The sequence below is a fragment of the Camelus dromedarius genome, chromosome 9 (genome assembly GCF_036321535.1).
Source record: "Camelus dromedarius isolate mCamDro1 chromosome 9, mCamDro1.pat, whole genome shotgun sequence".
NCBI classification, from domain to species: Eukaryota; Metazoa; Chordata; class Mammalia; order Artiodactyla; family Camelidae; genus Camelus; species Camelus dromedarius.
The window spans coordinates 6,275,201-6,292,447 of NC_087444.1; the positions used below are offsets into that span (position 1 = coordinate 6,275,201).

General features: G+C 34.8%; 1 protein-coding gene across 4 annotated transcripts in view; it reads right to left on the minus strand.

Annotated features, from left to right (window-relative positions):
- Nucleotides 1-17,247, minus strand: part of DPYD (dihydropyrimidine dehydrogenase) — a 720,636-nt gene that overhangs the window by 500,632 nt on the left and 202,757 nt on the right. For 3 of the 4 annotated variants that reach the window (XM_031457506.2, XM_064488745.1, XM_064488746.1), the window contains exons 6-7: nt 14,243-14,439; nt 5,242-5,323 (exon numbers count right to left, since the gene is read on the minus strand). In XM_031457506.2, the coding sequence (XP_031313366.2) occupies nt 5,242-5,323; nt 14,243-14,439 (279 nt within the window). Of the gene's footprint in view, nt 1-5,241; nt 5,324-14,242; nt 14,440-17,247 lie in introns of those variants that run through there. The other variant, XM_064488747.1, reaches the window with a different exon arrangement.

The window sequence follows — 17,247 nt, forward strand, 5'->3', positions numbered from 1 at the left end:
CTGTGTAGTTTGGCTGAGTAGTGGCATTATGTGATTTATCAAACGGGAATGAAAATATTCCAATCTTTCCACCCTGGTAGAGTGAACATGCCTCTGAGTTTGCAATACACAGAAAAGATGGACAGACACTTTGCATTTCTACAGTCTGTTTCCATCCTAGCAGGTAATAGTGTGCAACTAAGGAAGGAAAAAATTTGAATTATACTTTTGTGCAACAGAAACTGGAAAGACAAGTAGCATGACTCGTGGTGTTAATATCCTGGGACTGGGACCAGCCAGACTTCGCTACGCTGTGGACAGCTATTGTGGGGAAGGGGGAGAGTAACCATCACTGTGCAGTAAGTAGCTCCCAGGTGCAAAAGAGAACAGAGCAGCAACAACATTAATCAGTGGAGTGACGAGCACGAGGACTCTTCCCTGTCTGTGCTGAGGAATCTAGTCATGCTTCCCTTTTCTAACAGCCTCGAACCCCCAAACACTTGCCATCAAACCAATAACCCATCCTCTGAAAGAACAAGGAGAAAGATCCTTTGACAAACAAGTTAAAATTCTGCTTACAGTATGCCTTGGGAAATCAGACCAAGATGTGTAAAACTTAACTAAAACTAGTATTATCTGACAATTGTGGCTGACATACTATGAGGTCCTAATATTATTTGTTAAATATGTATGATTCTAGAAAAGTCACATGGCGTTCATTTTGTTTGTGTTTTTGTTCCTTCCCTCCATATTTTTATATATGGAATGTTTTTCTATCACGATTTTCTTAGATGTGGATTATAGCATATACTATACCTTCCTTTAATGGCTTTAGGAATATAGTCCTAGGTACTCAAACTTCCCAATGGAATAAAAATTCAGTCCACATCAAGCTCAGTGTACGAGTTAACTATTATTTCAGTAGAAGGGTTGACTATAATAAGCTCTGAGTCAAAATTCCACCCAATATCTACTTTGAGATTTGACAAAAACTTTCTTTATACACTGTAATGCATCTTCATGTATATAATGATATCTTTAATGTAGGATAAAGGTCTACAACTTTTTAAGAAAGTAATGAAATGCTAGGAACTTTATTTTTATAAGGCTAGCATAACTCTGTTATCTTTGTGAATTCTTGGCAATAAACAAAAATAAATAAAGCAACACAAAAACAGACTTTCAGTAGCTTTGAAACTCTACAAAGACAGTATTTCACTATTTCCTGCTGAACTTCCAATTTTAATAGTCAGCACATAAGTAAGTGAATGCAAAAGAGAATTTTGTAAAAGACTCAGAAAACATAGCTAGTTCTAGATGTACAGGTATAATAAAACATGATGCAAAACTATATACATTCCAGAAATGCAAACATTAATATAATTCAATGCATTAACTGAGTTAACTGAACCTAATTTTTAAAAAGGGCAATTAAAAATGTAACACCTCTTTTTTATAAAAATAAAAGTTGACCACAGAAAATTTTAGAATTCTAAGTCTAAGAAAAGAAAACATTTATTCGATATGATTAAAACCGCTATTTCATAGATCTGAAAAGGTGCCAGGTATTACTGCTTTTATGACTACTAGAGATTCCAGACAATGAAATAGTGGAAGAAAAAATGTATGTACTACATACTGTACAAATAGGTTTCTTCTGACACAATATTTGACTGGAAAAATTCATTTTAGAATTAATAAGAACTAATCTGTCAAGTTATTAGATACAAAATAAACTGAAATTATTCAACAAGAAATTTAGCTGAAGAACATAGTTGGGAAGGAAGAGAATTAAACTAAGTCTGGATATGATGAGTATGATGTTATTTGGATAATAGATGTGCTCACTAAACTATTTAATATAGGACTGGAGTTCAAAAGATGGTTCTAGACTAGTTTTTAGCAAACTACTTGGCAGTAGTAAATCCTCAATAATTATTTATTGAATAAATGAAATAAACCTATTAGAAAGAGAAAAAAAGGGAAAAAATCAGATAATAACCAAGAGAATGCTAGATCATGAAAGCTATACATATATGCATAGAATACATCACACACTGCACAGAAGCCAGCAGTGTGAACCCAGGGAAAAACTCATTTCATTGCTAGGAAATTATTGTTGACTTTATATAATGTTAGTTGAGAGGTAAAAACAGAAGGCAGGTTACAAGAAGAATCTAGCGGTGAGGGAAAGGTGGTAACAAATGTAGAACACTTAATATCCATTCAAGAATAAAGTTAGTATATCATAAAAGATGTAAGTACTTCATCAGTGGATGCAAGCCCTCAAAGCTGAAGAAGAGTCTCATTGCTGTCTCTCTCAAAATTGTCTACAGAATGTATCACTTACAAAGCAAGTTTGAATACTTTATTTCCTTCACATTTTAAAACAACCTGAGGGGTGGACAAGACAGTATTAACCTTCTCCTTAACCTAGGTTCCAATTTTTTCTTAATAATATAATAAATTCATAAGGTTTAAAATTCAAATGTGCAAAATGGTGATAAAGCCCTTCCTACACCTTCCCAAAGGCAACTTATACGATCAGATTCTTACATATTTCCAGAGCTATTCTAAGCAGATGTAAGCAGGTATGTTTATACTTTACACAAATGGTAGTGGCATACTTTTACCTTTGAACAAATATTGACCAAGGCTAGGGACACTAATTGACTGTCAAGGTTATCTGACTATAAAATTAGAAAGTAGCATGATTAGAGGTGAAATGTACATTTTCTGGCACTCAGTTCATCGACCTCTACTATGTCTTGATGAGTTTCCTTATAAGAGCAGTGGGTATACTCTGATTTATGCAATATACCTTGTACTGTAAAAATTGAATGCAATGTTGCAATTGCTTATAAGATGAATTTAGAAGTGTCTTCAATTTCTGATTCATCTTCAGTTGGAAGCATCACCTACTACATTACTTTGAAGTTTCAATAATCATTTCCTTATTTAATGAGATTTAGGCAAGAACTTGTACTCAAAATAAAAGATACTTAAGGAACTTTTCAGAATATATACATAAACATTTTTATTGATTAATAATAATTTTACAATGTTGTGTCAAATTCCAGTGTAGAGCACAATTTTTCAGTTATACATGAACATATATATATTCATTGTCACATTTTTTTCTCTGTGAGCTACCATAAAATCTTGTATATATTTCCCTGTGCTATATAATATAATCTTTTTTATCTATTCTACATTTTGAAATCCCAGTCTATCCCTTCCCACCCACCAACCCCTTGGCAACCACAAATTTGTATTCTATGTCTATGAGTCTGTTTCTGTTTTATATTTATGTTTTGTTCGTTTTTGTTTGTTTGTTTGTTTCTGGTTTTTTTTTTGTTTAGATTCCACATATGAGTAATCTCATATGGTATTTTTCTTTCTCTTTCTGGCTTACTTCACTTAGAATGACATTCTCCAGGAGCATCCATGTTGCTGCAAATGGCATTATGTTGTCGGTTTTTATGGCTGAATAGTATTTCATTGTATAAATATACCACCTCTTCTTTATCCAATCATCTGTTGATGGACATTTAGGCTGTTTCGATGTCTTGATTGTAAATAGTGCTGCTATGAACATTGGGGTGCAGGTGTCATTTTGAAGTAGGGTTCCTTCTGGATACCAGGAGCGGGATTCCTGGGTCATATGGTAAGTCTATTCCTAGTCTTTTGAGGAATCTCCACACTGTTTTCCATAGTGGCTGCACCAAACTGCATTCCCACCAGCAGTGTAGGAGGGTTCCCCTTTCTCCACAGCCTCTCCAGCATTTGTCATTTGTGGACTTTTGAATGATGGCCATTCTGACTGGGGTGAGGTGATACCTCACTGTAGTTTTGATTTGCATTTCTCTGATAATTAGTGATACTGGGCATTTTTTCATGTGCCTATTGATCATTTGTATGTCTTCCTTGGAGAATTGCTTGTTTAGGTCTTCTGCCCATTTTTGGATTGGGTTGTTTGTTTTTTTCTTATTAAGTCGTATGAGCTGCTTATATATTCTGGAGATCAAGCCTTTGTCGGTTTCATTTGCAAAAATTTTCTCCCATTCCGTAGGTTGTAGTTTTTTTTTTTACTTATGGTTTCCTTTGCTGTGCAGAAGCTTGTAAGTTTCATTAGGTCCCATTTGTTTATTCTTGCTTTTATTTCTATTGCTTGGGTAGACTGTTCTAGGCGAACATTATTTGCTTTATAAAAGTATATTCAAAAATGTTCTCAGAATATATTTTTATAAAGCAAATAACCACCATTAAATCTATCTTAAACACTCTTTTTGAATGCTGAGTTTTCATAAATTTGTGTACATGTAGTATGAGTACTTACTATAAGATTTTTTGTTTAGGGATTTTGTGTAAATGTTCCATCACCCAACCACTGCCAGATAAAATGTAATTACAGATGTAAAAGCACAAAAATATTGTTTTGAGTGCTTCCCTTTTTATTGATTATTTTAATTTTTATTTCTAAATGCAAGAGCCATGAATAGTTTTTTAATCATTTTTCAAAATAACTTCTATGTGTACTTAAAGAATGTATTATGTAAATCATAGTACTTTGTTGATCTATTATTTTTTATCTACTATGGAAAGGTAATTTTTGAAACAAAATGAGCAATTTGTTCAAGTGAAGAGCAGAGTATGATATTTTTAAATTATAGGAAAGAACCGGACTATCTAAAACTATATTCTAAAAATAAAATGTGTTAATTTTTGTCCGTGTTTAAAAGAACAACACAATATTTATTTCACGTTACACAGATACAAAGCTGTTTCTTTCTACCTTGCTGATTTACTGTTTATGTGGAGAAAGAATTAGCACATTAATACTTGGACATTATGCATATAATAAAATAAACCTCTGTAAGAAATTATGTTCCAAATTGTGAAATACAAATGTTTCAGAGTGCACACAACTTGCATGGAAAAAACATGACTAAAGAAACCAAATCCTTCTATTAGCTGCACTGAACCCCTAAAGCAATTTAGGAATTTGTTTCTTACAGACAATTAATCACATGCAGGCGTGCCAGATGAGAACTATTGATTGCCCTTTTCCAGGCTAGTGGCATTCAGACAGTAGACAGACAAATGCCCTAAGCAAGGAGAAGCATCTTTCTGCTTCTGCCTGGTGTAGCTTTTAATTGTTCTTTCCTAAAGTGTGTGACATTTTGCTGCTAATCTTTAGTGTAGAGCATACTTCTTTCTTTTGGAGCAATAAACATGTTAAGCATTCTGTTTTTCACTTACCTTTACACCAAGGTCCTTCATAAGCTCAATCTCAAAATTCACTACATCATACGGCAGCCGGAACTGAGGGATTTCAGAAGTACTGGAGAAAAAAAAAAAAAAAGGAAGCATTATTTGTGAAAAAATCACTAGTTTTAAAACTGCAACATGTCTTTATTGATCAGTATTAAAGAAATGACTATCTCTTCTAAGAGTATTGTCATATCACATAACGTGAGTGTGAGGACATCCACATTGACAAAATATGATACGGGTTACCTAGAAACAGTAGGAACTGATGTGAAAATCAGTAAGTACAAACAAAGAAAAACAAATAATATTAGACGATTAGTCCAAAGCAGTTCCGATACTTTTAAGTCTATCACAGTATTTAGTTGACTTATTTACTAAAATTTTTTATAAATTTCTAAGAAAACAAAATCTTAAAAAAATTACTTGAAAGTGTATAATGTTTCATATCATATATACGTGTATATATACCTACATACATGTATGTTCTATAACTATAAGTCTACTTTGTTCAAATTCAAATCTGTAATTTTGTATTAGCATGCTGTTAAGGATATTACAGGATATGTTTTTTTCATGTTTATAGTAAAACAATCTTTTAGGAAAGCAGTAAGTTCCCAAAAGGATACAGTCATTAAAAAGTAATCCTATTTGATATCAGTGCTCATTGTTTGCACTTAAAAAAATACATGAGTCCTAAAATACAACCATTTCAACAGTTGGTAGTTTAGAGTGTTCACACCTAAGCTCAAACAACTTTTCAATACCTTATAGCAATAAAAAGGGTACATACGTTCATGAATATACAGCAATTCATGTATTCATTGAACTATTCATTCAATAAGCATTTACAAATACCCAGGCACAGTGCTAGCTGCAGTGATCGATGGCAAATTTGGCCAAATTCCCACTTTTAATAAGCTCTCGTTCTTGTGAGCAAAGATACATGAGCAGATCATTAGAACAGAATGTAGCACGTGTAATGAAGGAGATACATCCAAGCATTGGAGAGACTGATCTGTAAACTAAATAACTGTTGAAGATGAACTTTCTGGATCATTCAGTGCAAGGTCTTTCAAAGTGTATCTGTAGTTTTTTCATTATTTGGTGACTTAAGAACTTGATTATTCAATTTATTTCCATACATCAATCAACAAGGCACCACGCTCAGTGCTACAGAAAATGCAAAGTACTGAACAGTATCGAATCAAGGCCTTATATTAAAGGAGATTTCCATCTAGTTAGGGCGTAAGATTACACATAAGAATGATTTAGGGGTGAGGTCAGAGATGAGAACCTCCTAAGCTGGTCTGTGGACACCCACACTACCTCAGAGGTCATCATAACGCTCTGGGCACCACGGAGGGCTCTGCCTTTGTAGGGTAGCAGGATCTGACCCTCAAAGACACACCACTTTGGAACAGGATTATTTTGAGCTGAAGACAATTGAGAAGAAACATACAAGAAAAGCTCTTTACTCCTCTGTTTTTTTGCCAAAAAGCAGTATGTAAATTTGCAAAGGTATGTCTCCCTTTCCCATACCAAGAAGGGCAAAACTCTTAGGACAAATCACCAGGAGACAATTCTGGATCCTGTCAGCCCAGAGATGGGCACCAAGAGGAATCTGCCTTACAAACCTTACTAAATAACCCTTACATTTCATTAGTTTCCGCCCATATTTACCTTTTCATAGTTTGCTGCTCCTAAAAGGACAAACTCTTCTTCCTCTGTCTTGTCACTTCTCGCCATATGTATTGTTCTTTGTTAAGATGCTATATAAACCTCATTTCTGACCCCCATTCTCTGAGTGACTCATCACCGAGGTCTCCTATGTGTTTGAACAATACCTGTGCTAATAAACGCTGTTTTTCTCCTTAATCTGTCTTGTGTTAGTTTATTTCACAAGCCCAGCTACTGACCTAAGAGGAAAGAGGGTATTTTTTTTTCTCCCTGTACCTTCCAAGACCAAGCAGAGAAACTTTTAAATATTATGGATCATGCATAGGCACAGACACCCAGTCTTCACAGACCTGGGGGCCTGTGGGAGAGGCTGAAAATGGAGTAACGTTGGAGTCTGATGAAGGTCCTCAAAAGGCTGGACAGGAAAGCAAAAATTCTAGCTAACTAAACCAACCACAGCAAGGTGAGGCTCTAAATACATACGAACACACTGGGAGGCTCAGCACCTTCCTCTGACATGGGACTTTTATGGGATCCAAGTAGAAGTGTACAACATAAAAGAAAAAAAAAGCTATCGTAGTTCAGGCTAATGGTTCTAATTTCAGAAATAGCTCTGACAGAGCAGGTAAATAAAGTAGGAATAATTTTTCTGTTGACCAGAAAGAAAGGAAGAGACCATACTCAACCTAGCAAGAAGAAATTTGAGCAAGGAGAAATTCTGTTTAACTCTGAAAACTAAAATGGCCACCAGAGCAAATGGAATGCCAGGAGCTTCAGCAGCTCTGCTCAGAACCACATGCTGCCCCCAAAGCATCGTAACCAACGCTTACCCTAGCATGTGTGTTATGAATAAATGTGTGAGGCTCACATCTCCAAGCATCTCCTAATAGGAAATGAGGGTGATGTGAGATACTAAAAAGTGTTAGACTTGATCCTAATCAAGTAGGCAGGGGACAGGGAGGTGATTACTGATTGCTATAAATGTGAAATGTGACATATTTATATTCACCAATGGATGAGGTCAGCAGACAGATGGGCAATAGCACACGCACACAATCACAGTACAGTGTGGCAAGTACAAAACACCGAAAGTGAACAAGAGCGTTTCAAAGGAGGAAAAGTGCATTGTGGGATGAGAGAACCATGTAAGTGAAATGTGACAAAGGATCACTTTCAGATAAATGAAGAAGACACATCTCAAGATGGGGAAAAGGATAAGGAGGAGGAACAGAAGGGGAAGGCGGGAAAAAAAAGTACATGCTGTGCTCAGGGGATGGGGAATGGAGCAGAGGACTGTCAGCAGTCTTTAGCAGGAACCCTACCACCCTGGATACCAGGTGAATCTCACCTTATCTCAGAGCTTTAAATGCCATCTGTATGTGATGGTGCCCAATATTTATCCTCAGACCTGAATTCCAGACCTTCACATTCACTTGGACATTTAATAGGTATCTCAAATTTATCATGCCCCAAACTGAACTTTGGTTCCCCCACCCTAACATATGTCCTCAGATGAGTTGCTCAAGCCCTAAACTTTATACTCTGTTCCTTTACCAGCATCATACCAAGTCCAGGCACAGGACAACATAAAAAGGTACATTGTTTTTAGACTATTTAAAGAGTTATAAAACTGACAAAAAATAAGCCCATTTTGTATCATCATCATGAGCTGGTAACTCTAAACAATGTCAATAATATTCTAAAAACTCTTTGGTAAAGCTAAATTCTAAATAATTGCTACAGTTCTATAGAGTTTCAGTAATACAGGTGTAAGCTTTCAATGATCCCTTTTTATTATCCATTCTTTAAAAACCATTAAGTTCTACAAAGAAGTTAATACGCAGAACTCCAGTGAAACAGGGGTCCCTGGCACATGCTAATACAACTGCAAGCATCCCGCATCCCAATGGCCTGAGGGCAGTGTGTCCCCACCCCTGCAGGATCACGTATTCCAATGTTTAAACAGCCGATTTGTCATTGATAAAATGACAACACATGAAGCAACGTGATTCTACTTAAATCCCATTCTTTTGTGGACCACAAGAAGTTTTTAATTTGTATTTAAAATTTAAAACAGCGAAACAGTGTGAGCTATACCTCTGATATTAATTTTTCATTTTGATTGCTAATATTTGATTTTATTAGAGTGAATAAAAATTATAATTACTGAGCATTACATGATTCTTATTGAAAATTACTTTACTGTACAGACAAGAGATTAAGCGTGTTTGAAAAAGTTCTTACTCCCGGTGCCAAGTGCTTTAGTTGCAGCACTGAACTGCCATTGTTAAACCCTCCTCACGCATTTACAAACACCTGACACAGTCTATAGTTGGTTTATTTTTGCTTTAATGTCCGCCACCTCATCACTAGAATACGAGCCCCATGAGAACAGGTACTTTGTTTTATTCACTTTTGTAGCTCTAGTGCCTGAGATAATGACCAGCATGTAGCAGGAGATAAATAAATAAGGAAAGAAGGAAGGCAGGGAGGAAAGAAGGAAGGAGAGAAAGAGGGAGGGAAGGAAAATGATCAGTAAACATCAGCTTATGGAGGGCTTTCTGTGCCATGATAGATCCTTTATCTTTTAGGTTATTGAGATTTATTGAGAGTTTTCAAGTAGAAATGTAATATAACCAGATTTTGGAACTACAGGAGAATGAATTTGAAAAAGGCAAAACAGGAAGCAAAGAGATCCACTTGGAGGTTACTGCAGTGGCACAGGAAGTGAGATTTTAAGAACATCAAAGAGGGAAGGGTAAGAGGATATTTTTTACAGTCACAGAATACAAGTGCCAGGATAGAGAACAGTAATGCAGACAACTCCGTGTGTTCTGGTGACGCCATCACTGGGACAGCAAACTCAGGAAAAGGAGCAATATTGGTATGGCGAGGTTTAGGAGACGTGGCCAGAATTTGAATGTATGACCAGGGCAGACATAGATTTTTAAATAATTTGCATGTAGGTGAGAATTGAAACCATGAAAATAAATGAGATGACCCTCAAGACTGCACGGTGAGAAAAGGGGCAAAATGATGGAAGATTGAATTTAACTGGAGTGTTTACTTCCCAAATTTATCGTGCTTATACAAACAAAGTTTTATGCTTTATATAGTGCCCTTTTAACAATCTAAAGTTTTGGAAGAAATTTTCCATGTGGCCATAAATCCTTTAGTACGGTCAGTGGGTTGCCCAGATAATCTGAAAAAAAAAATGTCTCTTGTACATTCATGTTTCTTTCATCTAAATGGAATTAACCAGTAACAACCCCCTTTCACTCTTTCCAAAGCACAGTTCTCATACTTTGATAGAGCTTTACTTTCGTTTATCATGACATACATACCACACTTTCAATGTGTGTTGCATCACACATGTTCTCAAAATATTTCCTATTACTACAACTACTTCATCTAAACCCCATTTCTTTATTGTCAATCAACTTGAAATACAATAGACACAGTGAAAATATAACGTCTGAGACAGCTAAAGCAAAGGCCATCATTGTTCTAACTGCCCTATCTAATAAAAAGTCATCATTCACATATATTAATTGCATAGGGAATCAGAAAGTATATGTATATATACGTGCACACTTAGAGTCTCTTAACAGCATCTTGATATACCTTTATTATCATAATATCAAGTCTTTTAACTTTTTTAAACTCGTATCTTGAAAAAAGAAGCCACAGTTGAAAGAAAGCAAGGCTACTGAATGTTTTATAAATTCATTGCAACATCACAAACAATCAATTGATTGTGTTCAATACAACAGGGATTAAGTCCTGGTTATCTTTCACCAACTCTAGTGATGTTTTTAAAAAGTGGTTCTGATACTTATACACCAGGTTTAAAAGCAACTGTTTGGATGCAAAGGAAAAAGAAAGATAAAACTTGACATCACCTCTTTAAGCAATTGATTTCAAATACAAAGCTAATTTAATCTTTTCTAGCCACTTTGAAGATACAAGAGAATGAGAGGCATCTGTAAGAGAAAATAAATTAACAGAAAAGTGTTGTGGTTGTAATGCTGGCTACGTTCCAGTGCCAGTCTTTATAATCCTCTAACAGTGACACATAATGCCACTACCATGGGGCAGTCCAAAGGAGACTGATTAAACACTTTTATTGTCCCTGGACACTGGGAAGATTCAAAGGCAAAGGAAAGAAAATAAAACAAAAACAGTTTTAAAAAGACATGCTTGGTCATTAACCCAGGGGAATCTGTCCCACTAAAATAGGTTCAGCAAATACATAAAAACACAAGTTTAATGCCAATTTATATGATTTAGAATGCCCATCCTGTACTTGAGTTAAAAAATAGAGATGCTAATGACCGTAATAACCTTCTACCAAAATTGTCAACACAATAATTCACAAACAGGGCTTCTTCCATCTTAGGCTTCTTGTGAAAATGCAATTACTGGATAAAAAGATGTTTCCTACTCTACTAGGCTCCACAACAATTAAGTTCATATTTTTTAAATTAGCCCACATACTCGTTGATGTGTATAATTGAAAAAAATGTACAATGTTTATACGTATGTTGCTAATGGATTATGCTTTTCCTAATTAATAAAGCTGTGGTAAAATGCCATTAAAAAAGAAAGTCTAAATAATTTCAGCAAAATAATGTATTAGGTATTTTACTTTCTAGGAAAGACATTTTTATAAAATATATGAAATACCTTAAAACTCATAGTGGTGAAATATCAATGCAGAAAAATAATTATTCTTGGCAATAAGCCTATTTATTCTTCAGTTTATGCTTCAGATCCTCTCTAAAGGGCCTTCCTACTATGTGACATTTTTGCTTGATGATTCAGTCAAATAGTCATATAGTTTTATATTAATGATAACTTACCTTGAGTTAAGCATATTGCCAGTGGACCAATATTAAAATTTATACATTTACTGATACGTATTTATAGGTATCATAAAATGTAAAAGAAGATTAAGCTCAAATTTTAGTCACAACTTGATTAAATTTTTTCTCTGTGATTATTAAATATGACTAATTTGCTGCTTTAAAATAGTTCAGTAGCCATCAAAACTTAAATGCTAAGTATAGCAACAGATAAGCCATATGGCTGTATTTTTATAATCCATGATTATCTGACGTAAGGTAACACATTTAGGGAAAAAAACAATAAGTTGAGTAACAGTATTAATTTACCACCTAGATTCTTTCTCATTTTTACATCAGTTGTTTTAAGGGATATCCACTCCCTACTTAAAATAAAGTTTATTTCCTTATGATCCTAAACATAATATATGTCCACTATAGAGTTTCATTTATTTTGCATATGTTTTTTCAGATCATTTTCCATTATAGGTTATTGTAAGATATTCAATATAGTTCCCTGTGCTACACAGCAAATCCTTGTTGCTTATCTATTTTATGCACAGTAGTTTACATCTGTTAATCCCAGACTCCTAATTTATCCCTCCCCCACTCCCTTTCACCTCTGGTAACCAAGAATTTGTCTCCTATGTCTGTGAGTCTGCTTCTGTTTTGTATATAGATTCATTTGTATTATTTTTTAGATTACACATATAAGTGATATCATATAATATTATTCTCTGATTGTTTTTCACTTCATATGATACTCTCTAGGTCTATCCATGTTGCTCCAAATGACAATATTTCATTCTTATGGTTGAGTAATATATTCCATTGTGTGTGTATGTGTATATACATATATTTTTTTTCTTAAAATAATCATCTGGTGATGGGCACCTGAGTCGGCCCATCTCTTGGCTGTTGTAAATAGTGCTTCTATGAACATTGGGATGCGTGTATCTTTTCAAATTAAAGTTTTCATCTTTTCTGGATATATGCCCAGAACTGGGATTGCTGGATCATATGGTAACTCTATCTTTGTTTTCTGAGGACCTGCCATACTGTTTTCTGTAGTGGCTGCACCAGTTTACATCCCTACAGACAGTGTAGGAGGGTTCCTTTTTCTCCAAACCCTCTCCAGCAATTAATACTTGTAGACTTTTTGATAATGGCCATTCTGACCAGTGTGAGGTGATACCTCATTGTAGTTCTGATTTGCATTTCTCTAATAATTAGTGATGCTGAGCATCTTTTCATGTGCCTTTTGGCCATCTGTATGTCTTCTTTGGAGAAATGTCTAGATCTTCTGCACATTTTTTGATTGGGTTGTTTCTTTTTTGATACTCAGTTGTATGAGCTGTTTGTATATTTTGGATATTAATCCCATGTCGTTCATATCATTTGCAAATGTTTTCTCCCATTCTGTGGGTTGTCATTTCATTTTGTTGATGGCTTCCTTTGCTGTGCAAAAGCTTTAAGGTTTAATTAGGTCCTACTTGTTCATTTTTTATTTTATTTCCTTTGCTTTAGGATCCAAAAAAAAAATGTTGCTATGCTTTATGTCAACGAGTGTTCTACCTATGTTTCTTTCTAGGAGTTGGATGGTGTCACGTCTTATGTTTAGGTCTTTAAACTATTTTGAGTTTATGTTTGTATAGGGTGTGAGAGAACGTTCTCATTCCACTGATTTACATGTAGCTGTCCAGCTTTCTTAATATCATTTGTTGAAGAGACTGCCTTTTCTCCATTGGGTATTCTAGAGAATTTCATTCATTTTAAATAAAGCGAACTCCATCCAATTTTTAAGCTTGGTATAAATATCTGAAAGTCACCGATACAAAGTATACATTTTCCATTTTAATGTATGAATCTTCATGAGAATAAAAAACTATGTGACTGAATACTGGTTTACAATAATGATGCTGATTAATAGCAAATACTAATAAGGTATTTATAAGATAAGTACTAAATAAACATACATTGAAATGGAACATTTTTAGTAGACTCTAAGATAACTGTAATAAAATGCAAAACTTCAAAGACTGTAGACTGAAAATATGTGAGCAGGACATACGTCCACGTACACGACTAAATGAATTGTCCAATATTCTGCGGAAGGAGGTTTCCCCATCACTAACTTGCATAATTTTCACATATATCTCCATTAAAAGAAAGATTTTCAGGGATGAAATAAGTTTTCGTATGATTGGTTCCTCTTTCATAAAATATTTTGCTGAGATTTCTCTTAAATTCATAGGACTGGACAGATAAAATTTTAAATAAATATTGCTTAAAGCCAACTGTGAATTTAAAGTGAATAATGAAATCAAAATTTGAGCATTTGGAAAAAGAACATTTAACAATACCACCTGCGAGCCAGAAGTTCCTATATGGTTACAAACCAACAATATTCGTAACTGTTTTGCCCCATCATTTCTGACGCTATGAACATGAAATAAAGTCGACATTACCTTAAACCACCCGCATATTCTTGCTTTTCGAATATGGTGATGTCGGAGTAGCCTAACCGGGCCAAGAAGGAAGCACAGCTTATACTCACAGGCCCAGCGCCCAGAAGGGCGATCTTTGCAGAATAGGCTTTGGGCATCGCGTCCGGGGGCAGCAGAGAAGGATTCCTGATTTGTGGGATATTCATTGCCTTGAACACCTGAGGAGAAATCAATTGGAGTGGTTACAATTTTTAAACCAACTTTTATATCTTCAAACATATTTTTAATGTTTCAAATCCAGTCATGCTTTTAATAGAAATAAGCGGTACATTTTAAGTATTAATATAGCTACTTAGAAATTATATTGGGTCAAGTCAATGCCAACTTATGCTTAACTAACTCAATCTCTGAAATTCCTGTCTGGAGTCGTACCTCCTCTAGGAAGCATTCCTGACTCATTTTCCCTGCTCCCAGCTTTGGGCGAAGTTCAGTGCTCCTCCTCCGAGCTCGCTTCGTACGCTACTAACCCAGGCTTTTACCATTATATCTGGTGTCACATTTCCCTGTTAGTCAGTAGAACATTAGTTGCTGAGTCAGAGAATATGTCATATGTGAAGATATACACATATAACTTATTAACTACTTGTTCTAAATCTGTTTAGAAACATGACAACATTGTGTGACCAGCAGTGAGCACTAACCTGGCACGTAATAGATATTCAGTAAATAATTTTTTGACATCTGCTTCTGGTTGAATTAGCTTTTGATGGATAACATTTCAAGTATCAGTTAGAAACACTGGAGAGCTACTGAAGTAAGCCAGACCAGAGGGGCCAAGATCGCAAAGAAAAGGGAACAAATAGCAGAGAAGCGAGATGACAGTTTAGGGGTTACTTTCGCCCTGAGGGAGTGAGGAAAACTATGAATCCTGAAGAGGACCACAGCTCAGAAGAGACAGCAAGAGAGATTTCTGGTAATCTTCTAGAACCAGAGAAACACAGGTTTGGGGGAATATAAGAGGCCAGAAACTGGAAGCAGAAGAAAGTGCAGAAAAGCTTAATTCTTACACTGCATAGGACAAAAGGCTAAGAATCTAAATTAAAGAAGTTAAAGCCCAGGTCTTTCAATAACTAAGAACTAAGAACTGCCAATAACTAAGAAAACAGAAAGAAATGCATATATAATCCAGTAAATATGGTTATTAAAGATGGACTTCAGAATAATTATAATGAATATGTTCAAAAAATACGTAAGAATGTGAACTTCACCAGGAAACTTGAATTTGTTTAAAAAAAAATTTTACAAAAGAAAAAATTCAAAATTAAAATTAGAAGCTAAATAAATGTACTTAACAGTAGTTTGAGCAGGTGAGCAAAAAAGGACTCATAAACTGAAGATGGGTCGGTAAAAACTATCTCTCTAGGCTGAATCTGGGAAAGCAAATAGGAAGGAAAATACAGAAAAGAACATGAGACAAAAAGGACAACACAAACAGATATAGAATCTGCACAACTGAAATCCTGAAAGGAAAGGAGAGAGAGAATGAGGCGAAAGCAGTATCTGAAGTGAAACAGAATAAGAATTGCTCCAAACTGAGCGACATGAAGAGATTCAAGAAATTCTAAACCCTTAATTAAGTTAAATATAAAGAAACTCATGCACATCACAGTAAAACTGCTGTAAACTAAAGTAAGAAAAATAAAGCCTTGAAAACAACCAAAGAATAAAGACAGTATTACCAACGAACAACTAAAAAGGCTGACAGCTTTCCTCTCAAAAGGAATGATGGAAGTTAGAAGACAATGAAACTATTTTTTGAGCAATGGAGAAAAAAAACACTTCCACCTAGAATTCTATTCAGAAGGCAAATATCCTTTAAATGTGAAGGTGAAATAAAGACATTTGCAGAGAGAATTTGTTGGCAGCAGTAAAACAAATCCTGAAGAACAATAACGTTCTTTAGGAAGAAGGTTTTATCCCGGATGGAAACACAGAAATGCAGGAGGTAATAAAGAGCACTGAAATGTATAAATATGTGGGCACATGTACATGAATATTGACTGTAGAAAGTAATAATGTCGTGAGGAGTTTAAGACAAATTAAAACTGATACACGTTATATAAATCAAGCAAGGTTAGTTTGAGTTAAAGCACAAAAGACCACAGCATTATCTAGGAAGTAGTAAAAGTGCTAACATATATGACACATATATATGATACTAATAAAAGACTAGGAAAAGGATATTTAGCCAAGTTGTTGGAGGGGGGGAATGGACTGAAAATACTTTATTAATACAAAAGAAATAGATGAGAGAAGATTAATGAAAATAGTTGCAAGGAGGTAGGGGCAGGGGTAAAAACCCAGGAAACAGTAAGATGGTGAATATAAACACATACATATGAGTCTTTCCATTAAATGTAAATAAATTAAAATTCTAATTAAAAGACAAAAATTATAAAAGACACATACCTTAAACATAAGAACACAGAAAGGGATAAAATTGAAGGCTAAAAAAGTTGTATTATGTAAACATTAATCACAAGAAAGCTGGTACAGGTACACTGTATCAGACACCAGACTTTAAGGCAAGGCATACTACTGAAGTTAAAGAAGGTCGATCTACCAGCAAGGTTATACAATTCTAAATCTATAGGTAACTAATTCTAATTTCAAAATCTATAAGGAGAAATTGACAGAACTAAAGTAGAAAAAATAGATCAACATGTTCTCACTATTCTGTTTTGATCAAAACTTGACTATCGATAGAAATGGAATATGAATAAATTTATATTAAGGATAAATTATTTATAATATTTAATGGATTACCTCACAGGGTTATTTGCATTTAACAGGACAAAGCAGTACATTTTTTCTCTCGTGGAAATTCAAGCAAAGGAAAAAAACAGATGGCAGTTTTTCTTGGGAGTATGGAATCGAGGAGACAGACCTTGGTGTTTTCTGGAAATCCTCCCACATACAGCACCAACTACTCTGAATAAAGTCTGACATTCAAAATATTTAAGGAA